General features: G+C 41.9%; 2 protein-coding genes across 3 annotated transcripts in view; both read left to right on the top strand.

Moving 5' to 3' along the window:
* The window catches only part of smad1 (SMAD family member 1), a 27,662-nt gene extending 25,670 nt beyond the window's left edge, over positions 1 to 1,992 (top strand). The window contains exon 7 of the mRNA XM_015390430.1: positions 624 to 1,992. Within this exon, the coding sequence (XP_015245916.1) occupies positions 624 to 767 (144 nt within the window). The 3' untranslated portion in view covers positions 768 to 1,992. The remainder of the gene's footprint in view (positions 1 to 623) is intronic.
* A 3,010-nt stretch (positions 1,993 to 5,002) lies between these two features.
* mmaa (methylmalonic aciduria (cobalamin deficiency) cblA type) overlaps positions 5,003 to 12,157 on the top strand; it is a 12,477-nt gene continuing 5,322 nt past the window's right edge. Inside the window, exons 1-5 of one of the 2 annotated variants that reach the window (XM_015390413.1) lie at positions 5,003 to 5,062; positions 5,292 to 5,619; positions 7,156 to 7,278; positions 7,353 to 7,523; positions 10,738 to 10,823. In XM_015390413.1, the coding sequence (XP_015245899.1) occupies positions 5,313 to 5,619; positions 7,156 to 7,278; positions 7,353 to 7,523; positions 10,738 to 10,823 (687 nt within the window). In that variant the 5' untranslated portion in view covers positions 5,003 to 5,062; positions 5,292 to 5,312. Of the gene's footprint in view, positions 5,213 to 5,291; positions 5,620 to 7,155; positions 7,279 to 7,352; positions 7,524 to 10,737; positions 10,824 to 12,157 lie in introns of both variants that reach the window. The other variant, XM_015390412.1, reaches the window with a different exon arrangement.

Below are 12,157 nucleotides of genomic sequence, written 5' to 3'. Positions count from 1 at the left end.
CAAAGATGTTCTTTGAGGTCACAAAGATGTTCTTTAGCGGTCGCAAAGATGTTCTTTAGCGGTCGCAAAGATGTTCTTTAGCGGTCACAAAGATGTTCTTTAGCGGTCACAAAGATGTTCTCAAGCGGTCGCAAAGATGTTCTCAAGCGGTCGCAAAGATGTTCTCTAGTGGTCACAAAGATGTTCTCTAGTGGTCACAAAGATGTTCTTTAGCGGTCACAAAGATGTTCTTTAGCGGTCACAAAGATGTTCTTTAGCGGTCACAAAGATGTTCTTTAGCGGTCACAAAGATGTTCTCAAGCGGTCGCAAAGATGTTCTCAAGTGGTCACAAAGATGTTCTCTAGTGGTCACAAAGATGTTCTTTAGCGGTCGCGAAGATGTTCTCTAGCGGTCGCGAAGATGTTCTCTAGCGGTCGCGAAGATGTTCTCAAGCGGTCGCAAAGATGTTCTCAAGCGGTCACAAAGATGTTCTCTAGCGGTCGCGAAGATGTTCTCTAGCGGTCGCGAAGATGTTCTCAAGCGGTCGCAAAGATGTTCTTTAGCTTTCCCGAAGATGTTCTTTAGTGTCAAAAGGAACATAAAAATAGAAACTTATATTTTTTTTCTTCGTTCTGCTTTTCAGGGCTGGGGAGCAGAGTACCATCGCCAGGATGTCACCAGCACTCCCTGCTGGATCGAGATCCACCTGCATGGCCCACTGCAGTGGCTGGATAAAGTTCTGACCCAGATGGGTTCCCCCCACAACCCAATATCTTCTGTTTCATAGGCCTCACTAACCCAGGCCTCTCCACACCCCAGCATTTCTGTCCAGGTAGGGAGAACAGCAGCCGACTGCTCCCAGATCAGTTTGTAGTTCAGTCAGCCTGGTTCTGACCGAAGGACCAACGGATCTGCGACCTGTGAGGCTGAGCGGGTTCTTACATGGCCGGTTCTACTTGAAGGACATCTGAGTGGGTCACATTACCAGACTGGGAGAGGAGAGAGCAGAAGGATGCAACTGGAAGACACTTGATCTTGTGACCAACGGTTTTATTCGACTGTCGCTCTCATGAGGGGAACCACATCCTCTGCTACAAGGACTTCTTCATCCTCCTGTTATTCTGACTCAGATTGCATTTCAATATTCCTGCCAAAATTCAGCTATATTTGTGTTGTTACCAGTTATGGGACATTCCAGGTCATCAGTTAGCTGATGTTTTCTGTCTGAATAAATACGATTAGCATCAAATGTGCAAAGTTACAGGTTTGGGGAACGACCCACATGTCAGAGTAATCTAGCTGTCACCGAGTGCTTAGAGGCTGTTATTTAAGGTAAGGTACCTGATGCATAAGGAGCGACAACTGGGTCTGGATGGAAGCTAAAAAAGCATTTTACACGTTGAAAGACTGAAACTGTCAGTGTCCATCCCCTGATCTTAGGTTAAAGCGAAAATAGCAGAAATGTTTACCATAAGAGAAGATGCTGGAGATCAGAGCATATTCTGGTTGGGATGGTGTGACACAGTGGCTGTTCCTCTGCAGCAGAACCGGCCCTGATGGACAGGATCTGGAACCGTACTGAGCGTAGTTACAGAAACACTGTTGATGGGAGCTGATGAGTTTCTTTTAGCAACAATTTCCCTCCATTTTAGCCCATGTCAGGTCTTTTTAACTCCAGAACCAAACATCATCCAGCCTGTCCTTTCCTTTCCAGCAGTGGGTCATTGTAACAGTTTTCAGAGTAAAGACTCAAAATATTTTTTCTTTAAAATAGTGAAGTGTTAAGTTTTTATCAAAGCTGAGGGGTTACTTACTTTTCTAAGACTTACAGATTGCTTCCAACAACATGGTAACTACTTTCCCAGAAGTCTGAAAGTATTTTTAGAAATTAGAGGTCACGTTTCTTGACCTTTTCAGAGCCTTTCAAGTCATTTTCTGGAGCTCAATGGTCATTTGTGTTCATTTTCCCAGAGCCCAGCTGGTATTTCTGGCATATCCAGAGTATTCTCCTTGATTTTACACATTTTTTTATACAACTTAATCATTATTTACATCAAATTAACCAGTTGGATCCAGAAATTTATTGGAAATAACCTGTAAGTACCAGAAATACCTAATAGTTGTTTTTTTTTTAAAGACAGGTGCTGTTAGGTGCCATGAAGCACCTGGAAGTTTTAGACGATACTTTGTAAACACACAGGAAAGTAACCAATTTTAGGGAAGGACAAGTTTGTGTTACATGTTGCTGTATGTTGTTTTGTTTTTTTACTGAGAGTCAGAAATGTTTTACTTTGAAGGCTTCACTGGTTTATCTTTTGGTCACTAGCCTCAGTTTTTACCTGATCTTCTAGTAGTTCAACATTGGATCCACCTAAACCTGTACACTGCAATAAATTGAAATCTAAGTCATTTCTTACTAATATAAGTGCATTTTTCTTGAATCGAGCAGGTAAGGTAGACACTTTGCAAATGGAATAAGACAATTTCCTTTAAAGGGGTCATAGAATGAAAAACCGAGTTTCCATTGTCATAGATGAATAACAGTAGTTCAGTCGGTGAAATGGACATACTGAGAAGTTCAAACCCCATCAATACCTCCTTTCTCTGCAAATCTCACAATTCTAAACTTCCACCATAAAACGGGCCAATCCAAACGAAGCACCGAGTTCATGTCAATTCAGGGATGTTGCCTTATTTGGTTCTGGCCTGTACTTTTGTCACGCCCCGAAATTGATGATGCACTGTAGTCGACCAAAATCCCGGACGATTTTGAAGTTCTCCCGGGTATTTTTTTTAGGCATGAAAAGTAGGACATGTCCGGGAAAAAGAGGACGTCTGGTCACCCTACCATATCAACAATTTTGATGTTTCAGTGAGTGAGTGCTTGTTGCTATGATGCGTCTTTGCTCAGCAGCTTCGCTCGTTGTAAACCAACCAATCAGCACACAGCTCATCTAAATATTCATGATCATACCATAAAAGGAAGAAAACCTGTCATTTCACTCTGGGGCTTTTAACCAGGCTTGCATTAGGGCTCATAGAACAGCAAATATGTTTTTTATATATATATTTTCAGCCCAATCAATGTCACACACCCTGTTCAGAGACCTTAATGCCCAGCACCAAATACCCTATAGACTCATTCTGTGACATCCTTTAAAATAAGAAAAAAAATTTCAAGTGAGTAATATCAAATTATGTATTTTTAAGGCTAGAAATGCTCATTCCTTTGGATGATCATCTTATTTACCTACTCAAATTAAGGGTAAATACACGTATTAAAACATTTTTACACATTTTAGGATTGTTTTTGCAGTGTGCTGGATTCGACCAAATAACCCCTGGTGTTTAAAAGCTGTTAATCTAAACAGCTCCCCGGATCAGCTGGGTCCCCTGGTTTGTTTCTTAATGGTTTATATCCGTTTCCAGTCTCTCTGTCTCCTTTTCCCCAGTTGCTTTTTAACTGGATTTGTCCTCAAAGCTGGTTTATTGGGCTGTAGGAACCAACAGGGAGGTTTGGAGAGTTTACAGATAATCTTCCATCATCATTTGACTTCGAGTTTCAATAAAACCTGGACAAAATGTTTGTTCTCCAGAAGTTTTTAAAGGTAGTGTAAATATTTAGTGTCTCTTATTAAAGTGAACAGAGCGAATTAAAACTGTTTTAGGGAAAATGTTGAGTGTCCAGATTTTAATCCATAACTAAGAAAAAGGTGTCATTTTCTAATGATTTTATTTTTTTTTATTAAATGTAAGTTTGCTATGTTTGTTTTGCTTTTAGCCGTCCTCTTTGCAGCTGAATTGTTTTACTCACAACATTCTTCTTTTTCTATTTTTGTCTGCACTTTCACATTTTTGCCTCTTTGCTGTCTTGTTTTTTTTTTTTTTTCCTGTTTTGCTCTGTAAAACTCCCAGAAAGCAGTTTTATTCCATGAATATAAAGTCTCTCCTGGAAGATTTAATAAAATTGTTTGATTAAACACAAACTTTTGGTTTTTGGTTACTGTCTCGGATTTACAGTATATTAAAGCTCAATGAGTCTTAATTTTGAATAGATTTAACCAGAAACAAATTACATAAATGGATAAATACCAAATACAATTTTTTCCCTCTAATACAGATGGTGACAGTAATAGTACTCTCAAGGGGAATATTCAAAACCTTTTAAATTTTTAATATATTAACAATTAATTACTAAAATGTTGTAGTTAATTATACACATCAAAATACTAACATTAAAGTTGATATACACAGAATTCATGCACATTTCAGAACTAAATTTTGAGTTAAAGGGGTAAAGAGAAGAATATGTCTCTGCAAATCATCTAGGAGTCTTCAGTGCAAAAAAAAAAAAAAAAAAATTAAATGGTAGATATTAGTACATGTACATATTAATTTTATGCAGAGCAATTTCTGATGTATGACTATGGAAAATATTTTTGCCCCAGAAAGTTTGTCCACTATACCTTTAATATAGACAGCATGAATGTTTAAATATATGCGTCTATTTGTTAGCAAAAGCTGTAGGAAAGTATAGTTTGTCTTTATTTAGATAATATGGATGTTGTTTTCGTTCCTGTTGGAACAGTGTAGATTTACCTTGTACATTGGTTACTACCTGGCCACCCCTATTAAAATGTTCTGGCTACGCCTCTGCAATGAACATGAAAAATTAACATCATCATAAACCATACTTCCGTTTTGCAGCTCTTGTGTAAATTATAAAAGCTTTTTTTTTTTTTTCTTAAGTTACCTTAATAAAGATATTTCCACAACCAATGGATATTTACCGGAATTTGGGAACAGAATATATTTTCCTATGCTGCCATCTAGTGGTTAAGATTGATAGTTACATAAAATATTTCGGATTAAAATATTTTACGTCGGTGTTTTCTGATTATTATATTAAAACAAGATAATTTGTTTATCAATAACCTGTAACGGAAAGTGAAATGTTTTAAGACTAATTTAATTTTATTAATTTGCTTGAATTTATAAACGCCCGTGACGTCAGCGGAAACCGGAAGAGAGCGAACCAAAGATGGCTGACATGCTTCTGAGCGGCTGCTGGGAGGTCACAGAGTAAGTGGAGTTTCTGGTCTTTGTTGATATTTTGATATTAAATGTCACTACAACAGTTATGTGGCGTAAATACGTCATAGGATGACGTCGAGGTGAACCGCTGGTTCAATTGGTGGATGAAGAACCGCACATTAGAAGTCAAAGAACTTGGTTAGTTGTTGGGTAACATGGTCCACAGTCCTTTTTTTTTCCAGACTTCTGGTTCTGATTCTTCCTGCTTCTCTCCCAGACATCCTATAATCGCCTGAAAATGAGGCGGCTTGGTGTCAGTCTCCTCCGCCTCTTCTGCCGGCCTCCATCCAGCTGCCTGCTCCACAGCAGCGCCCCTGTTAGCCAGCACATCCAGGACCTGAGTGGGCCTGAGCACAGACTGCTGGACAGACTGTATGAAGGACTGATCTGCGGACAGAGAGCCTCCCTGGCTGAGTCCATTACGCTGGTGGAGACCCAGCATCCCAGGAAGAAGGAGCTGGCTCAGGTCCTGCTGCAGAAGGTGCTGGGCTTCAGGAGGAAGCAGGAGAGCAGCAATGGAGGGAAGCCAGTGGCCTTCAGAGTAGGTGAGTGCTAGAGCTGAACGCTACCATTTATAGGTTTACTCTAAGGGAGCTTTTCCTCTCCACTGTCGTTGCATGCATGCTCGGAGTGAGTGATTGCTGTGAAGTCCATATCTACTGTCTGCCTGCTCATCCAGGAGAGGATCCTGTAAAATCAGTGATTTCCTCAGAAACTCTAAACTTTTAATCTGATTGAACTAGATCTATAGTGACCTGTTATGACCTGTTAACACGTGCTATAGAAATTAACTGAACTGAATTGAATGAAGGACCCACCATTGTCACCAGATGGTTTTAACCATCATTGTGATCTTAAGTTAACATGTTAAACTCTAAAGCAGAGGTCTTCAACAGGGGGTCAGTGACCCCTAAGGGGTCCATACAGGTACTGCATGAAAGTTTTGGTTGATTAGATTTTTTCTTTTCTGCATTTTTTTCCACAAACTGAAATGTCTTTAAATCCACATTAACAGGAATTCAACACACAGTTGTAAACAGATAAATGGAGGCAGAAGATGTCTTTCAGTCATCAATGCACACATTCAGCGACACGCAGGAGCTCTTTCAAGCTGGGCACCGTTTCATTCACAACACCTGTCCCATCAACCAGGAATCAGAATCAGAAATGCTTTAATAATCCCACAGAGAAATTACTTTCATTAGAGTGACTATAGGACCAGTTTGATAGAACACAATTTCATACAATATATATATTTACCAGGCCTCCGCTCCATCTCGCCATTAGTTTGGGGGTCCTTGGCCTTAAACGTTGAAGACCTCTGCTCTGAAGGTATAGAGGAGGATGTTCTTTTTCCAGGTGGATCATCTAAATAAGTGGTCCCCCTAATTGTCAATCATTCTAGTGATATGTTTATGTAAGACCCTCCTACGTGCTCGTCCCCATTTTCACCTTCACAGTCTGACATAGTGGAAAAACTACAAATCTTCTTTTGGAAAGTAAGCTTGTATGATCGATGCAAAGAGTAAGTTTTAAACAGAGCGTGCACGAGGAGGAATGGGATCGTCATCACATGAAGGAGGAGCATCGAGGTCCAGGTTCTCGGTTTAAACAAACACAAAGAAAATATCTTTATCCAGCATTGATGCATCAAAAACATGTTGTTAAAGTTGATCTTTTTAATAAGGACAACAGTTTCCATGTTTAATCTGCACACCTGTCACTATTGAGGCTAATGTCCGTCCTTAGAAGAGTCTTCAAAAAAACAAACAACTAATGAAAATTTACAAATTCACATCAAACCAAAGTCCAATTTAAACTCAGTTCATCTTGGATCAAAGGTGGCTGCCATGTTTTCCCTTTTAAAACTCGTTCTGCTAATTTTAAAAAATCAAAGGTCGGGTTTCCAACCACCCACTGTGTTTTATAAACGGGCAGCTGATGTTTCTGATGGCACGAAGCTTGACCTGCTGGAAACCTGCTGTTTTTCTAACCGTTAACATATTTAATCATTTATCCCAAAGCTTCGCTGTAAAGCGTTATGCTTGTGATTTCCTCTCAACGTTTCTTTTTTTGTCCAGGATTATCCGGTCCTCCAGGCGCTGGGAAGTCCTCGTTCATTGAGGTGGTGGGGAAGATGTTGACTGGGCGTGGCCATAAAGTAGCGGTGCTGGCCGTGGACCCCTCCTCCTGCACCACAGGAGGTGACGGCCCATAAAGCGGCTCATCTGATGTACTGCAGCGTTCAGGTGGGACTAACTGGGAGTTCTGGTTGCAGGGTCTCTGCTTGGTGACAAAACCCGTATGACGGAGCTGTCCAGAGACATGAACGCCTTCATCAGGCCGTCGCCGGCCTCAGGAACGCTCGGCGGAGTCACACGCACCACCAACGAGGCCATCGTCCTCTGTGAGGGGGCGGGGTATGACGTCGTCCTTGTGGAGACTGTTGGTGAGGCTCTTTAACCCAATACTTTAAAAAAAGTTTCCCTTTTGAACAAAAAATGATGGAACATATTAATCAGCATATATTTATTATATTAGACATCATCGCTGATCATTAATGCATTTTCATGTTTTCATCTCATCATAGCAGAGTTTAATTTATTGTTAGCAGGTTAAACTCGGTAGAATTTAGACCGATCCATCAGCTGGCTGAGGCGGGGCTGCTCATCCATCTTCCATCTATTGTTATTGTTTTCTTTGATTACTTAATAAAGGTTTATTTTGGTTAATAATAGGGCTGAAACTAATGATTATTTAGCAAATTGATTAATCTGTCAATTATAAAAAATTTTTTTAATTGGATAGCCAAAGGTTCTTTAAAGCAGGTTAAATTAAACCAGGTGAAAATAAAACTTTTATTCTTGAGGAGTTCTGAAAAGAGCATATTGACAGCAACATTTTTTTTACATCTTAAATTCAAAAGTTTTATATTTATATATATATATATTTTTTACAATTTTGATATAATTCCTGCTCTAAGTGGGTCACTGTCAGCTACAGGTATGTTTTAGAGTCTCTATACTCAGTTTAATCATTAATCCATCACTAAATTAGTTGACGATTCTTTCAATAATTTATTGTTTCAACCCATAGTTTAAATTGATAGTTGTGTAAAGTTTGACATCATTGTTTGATTCTAGCACGTAAACAGAGGAAGAGACACCGAATCAGCTAAAACTGACAGTTAACACTGACGGTTGTGGTGCGTTCAAACCAAACGTATTTTCAGCAATCGATTTCCATCTTATCCTTAAGTGGAGGTCTAAAGCGATGGAACAGGTCAGGTAATGGTGATGGCAGCTACGGAGCAACCGCAATGGATGTGCAGCGACTTTCGTACAGTCTTTAAAATCTGAAACTTCCCGCCTTTTTTGCCATGACAACCAATCAGATTGACGGACGATGCTGTGAGGATGAAGGAGCGCAGTAAAATGTATGCTGACAAATGATGAACTCAGAACGTATTTATAGGTTTGTGCTTTTAAAGCAGGCGCTTTAATTTAGCTTATTGTTGTAATTAAAGGGGGAGGGGGGCATGGTTAGCTTGTCTTTAGCCAGACGGCTCCTTTAGCTCAGTTTGAATTTACTTTTATGGAGAGAAAGTTTTGGTGGCCTTAGGATTGCGTCTCTGTTGTTCTCAGATGATGTGGTTCTGTTGGCTTCATCAGGTTGTGATCTACAGCTCTCGCTGGATCGGTTTGCAGCCGAGTGTGAAGCGGCCGGGATGAGGATCAGTGCCTCCAAATCTGAGACCATGGTCTTGAGCCGGAAAAGGGTAGAGTGCCTTCTCCGGGTTGGGGAGGACGTACTGGGGTCACGAATGGGAGGAAGATGGAGCAGGAGATCGATGGGCGGATTGGTGCGGCGTCTGCTGTGAAGCGTGCGCTGTACCGGTCTGTTGTGGTGAAGAGAGAGATGAGCCAAAAAGCAAAACTATGGATGTACCGGTCGATCTACGTTCCTACCCTCATCTATGATCATGAGCTTTGGGTCATGACCAAAGAATGAGATCCAGGATAGAAGCGGCTGAAATGGGTTTTCTCCGCAGTGTGTCTGGGCTCTCCCTTAGAGATAGGGTGAGGAGCTCAGTCATCCGGGGAGGATTCGGTGTAGAGCCGCTGCTCCTCCACATGGAGAGGAGCCAGTTGAGGTGACCTGGGCATCTGGTTAGGATGCCTCCTGGACGTCTCCATGGTGAGGTGTTCCGGGCACGTCCCACCAGGAAGAGGTCCAGGGGGAGACACAGGACACGTTGGAGGGACTATGTTTCTCTGCTGGCCTGGGAACGCCTTGGGATTCCCCAGGAGGAGCTGGCCCAAGGTGGCTGGGGAGAAGGACGTCTGGGCCTCCCTACTGAAGCTGCTAGCCCCACGACCCCTGGATAAGCGGAGGAAGATGGATGGATGGATGGATGGATGGATGGATTGATTGATTCTACTCAGCATCCACCTGGAAAGCCTCCATTAGAAAGTGTTTACTAAGGGGAGGGACGTTATGGACAATTCTTCAAGCTGATTGGGTAAATCAATAAGCGACACCTGCCTCCATGTCGAGCATCTAGCCAATCACAGCAGCAGTAGCAGCTGATGCGTTTCGCATCCTTGATTTGTTTCATAGATTTAACTAAGGATCAAACCAAACTGTTCTAGAGGAATGCCTGAACATCTTTCCATCCACAAAGGCAAGAATCTCGTCCTTTTGCTTGTTTGTTAAAAGAAATGGAGGGTATTCCAGCTAAAACAGGTGCAGCCATGTTGGTTTTACTCCGGCCACTTCTGGATGACATCATTCACGTCACTGCATTTCATTGGTCTGAAACATTTCTGTATTCAAGGCTGACGCAGCTGTTGGCAAGATGTATTTTAGGGAGTTTGTGAATTCATCTTGTTTTGCGAGGTTAATTTAGCCCTAGAAGGACTGTTTAGATCGTTTGTTATCAGTTGTCCTCTTGTAGCTCCAGATGCACCGCCTCTGCCCGCCTGTCTGGACGATCCTCCCCTGAAGCTGGATAACGGTCTCAGACCCTGCACCGCAGGAAGCGACCTTCATCAGATATGCAAACAAAGTAGTGTGAACATCCATGTCCCTCTGGCTGTGATGAAGCAGTGGAGCAGCAGGCAGAAGCTCCTCCTATTGGATGTCGTGGTGAAGCGTGAGGAGTGGAACCTCAGCGTGTCGGGGAGCGACAGCAGCTGAACGCGGAGACTTTTTATCTGGAATCGTGTTTGGTGTAAACGCACCATCAGAACGATGACAAAACAATCTGCCTCAAAAAAAAAAAATAAAGCATCCAGACAACTGGGAATAGTTTCTTACTCTGAGCACATGAAGTCACAGGAACAGGAAGTGTTGAAACACTCTTGGAAGCTCAGTGACGCTCACGTTTTGGCGCCCTGCTTTAAACGGCGAGGAAACAATGAATTCACTGTGAGGAATAAATCTCAAGTTTGTTGGAGTTAATGAATATTCATCTCTGAGCCGCCAAAGAAAAACTTTCTCCTTGTTTTCTTCTTCATTTGTTGCTGTGACCAAGTCGAGCTTCAGCTTTTTAAATCCACCATAGGAAGTCTGTCTGGATTCATCCTGATCCGGCCCTTTTAACGAGGTTCTGGTCTGTTCTGATGCTCAGTCATGATAACTGGACTCTTCTGCTGTTTCAGGTGTCGGTCAGTCTGAGTTTGCGGTGGCAGACATGGTCGACATGTTCGTGCTTCTGATTCCACCAGCAGGTGGCGACGAACTGCAGGTCAGTGAACCAGAACAGGTCTTCATCTTCAACCTTTAACTGTCACTCTGGGTTCAGAAGGGGCTCCGACGGGTCTGATCGTAAACCTTACCGCTTGTTCAGGTCCAATGGAGTCATAACAGGCAGCCCAGGCCACAGGCGGCTACGCTCTACCCCTTCTATTCATTCTAGCTAATCTGAATCGTCTGATTCCATTTAGAGAGTGAGATCATCTGTGGTAGCAGCACTAGACATCTTCCAGGCATGTGAGGAAAATTAGCAGCCGTTCAGCGGACAGGATGAATGAACGGTAGCCGGCGCGTGCGGATGACGTCATACACGCGCCGCTTCATTTTTAAAACGTATAAATATAAAAATTATAACCGCGAATGTCTGGAGGACAGTGATTGGCCTACGTTATAAATGCTGGCGTAGCATAAATGATAAATTATGAACAGTTTAGTTTGTGCCTTCAACTCGTTGCCCATAGGAAGACGTTACCTGGATATAACCTGACGGAATATCTTCAGAACAGCTCCAAATGACAAACAACTAATATGGGTGAGTAGAACATGATGTAATAATGTAAAATCAAGGGGCCGATGTAAAAAAAAAAAAAAACGGCGTTCCCCTTTAAGCAAGCTGGTGCCATGGAACTGGAACACACGGATCCAGTCATGAACAGTAACCGGTTTTTGATTCCCATCCCTGATGATGATGATGATGATGATGAAGACAGGTTTAGTTTGTCAGCATGGAGGCGATTCCTGCGTCCTTCATCACAGGAGGAGCAAAGATCTGCAGCAGCTCAGCTGGAGGTGCTCAGACCTTTAGACCCAGAGGAGTTCATGGGTCTGTTTGTTTAGTGAAGATGATCCTGCTGACAAAACTATATGCTAATCAGTTTATTAATTAGCTTAATTAGCAGCTTCGTTAGCCCGTCTCATTATGATTCATAGTGGGGTGAGACACGGAGGTGAGATGACATTTGTTTTGATTATCGGAGGACGTCTTTGGAAACAGACTTCACTTTAGATCGGGGAGTTTATGGAAGAAAATCTTTTTTTTTTTTTATTCTCGTTTTGATTCAGTTTGGCGTGTGGAGGATGGCGTTAAAAGGACAGCCGCCGCATCAGCAGGAGAGCAGAGAATTAAATACACAGACGTTTACATCATGAAAACAAAAGTTTTATTACAACTGATGTTCAGTTTAAAGCTGAACATCAGTTCATCAAACATCCTTTACATTTTATTCATCCTCCTGTGGTTTTTATATTGGATCATCTTTAGATGATGATTTGGATTTCCTTCTCCCATTGATCTGATTGTAGATTTGCTTCATTGGTCCAGAATGC

Source organism: Cyprinodon variegatus, unplaced genomic scaffold (genome assembly GCF_000732505.1).
Source record: "Cyprinodon variegatus isolate N-32 unplaced genomic scaffold, C_variegatus-1.0 Scaffold498, whole genome shotgun sequence".
NCBI lineage: Eukaryota > Metazoa > Chordata > Actinopteri > Cyprinodontiformes > Cyprinodontidae > Cyprinodon > Cyprinodon variegatus.
Note: the sequence above shows the minus strand (reverse complement) of the source record. Positions and strands in the feature narration are given on the sequence as shown.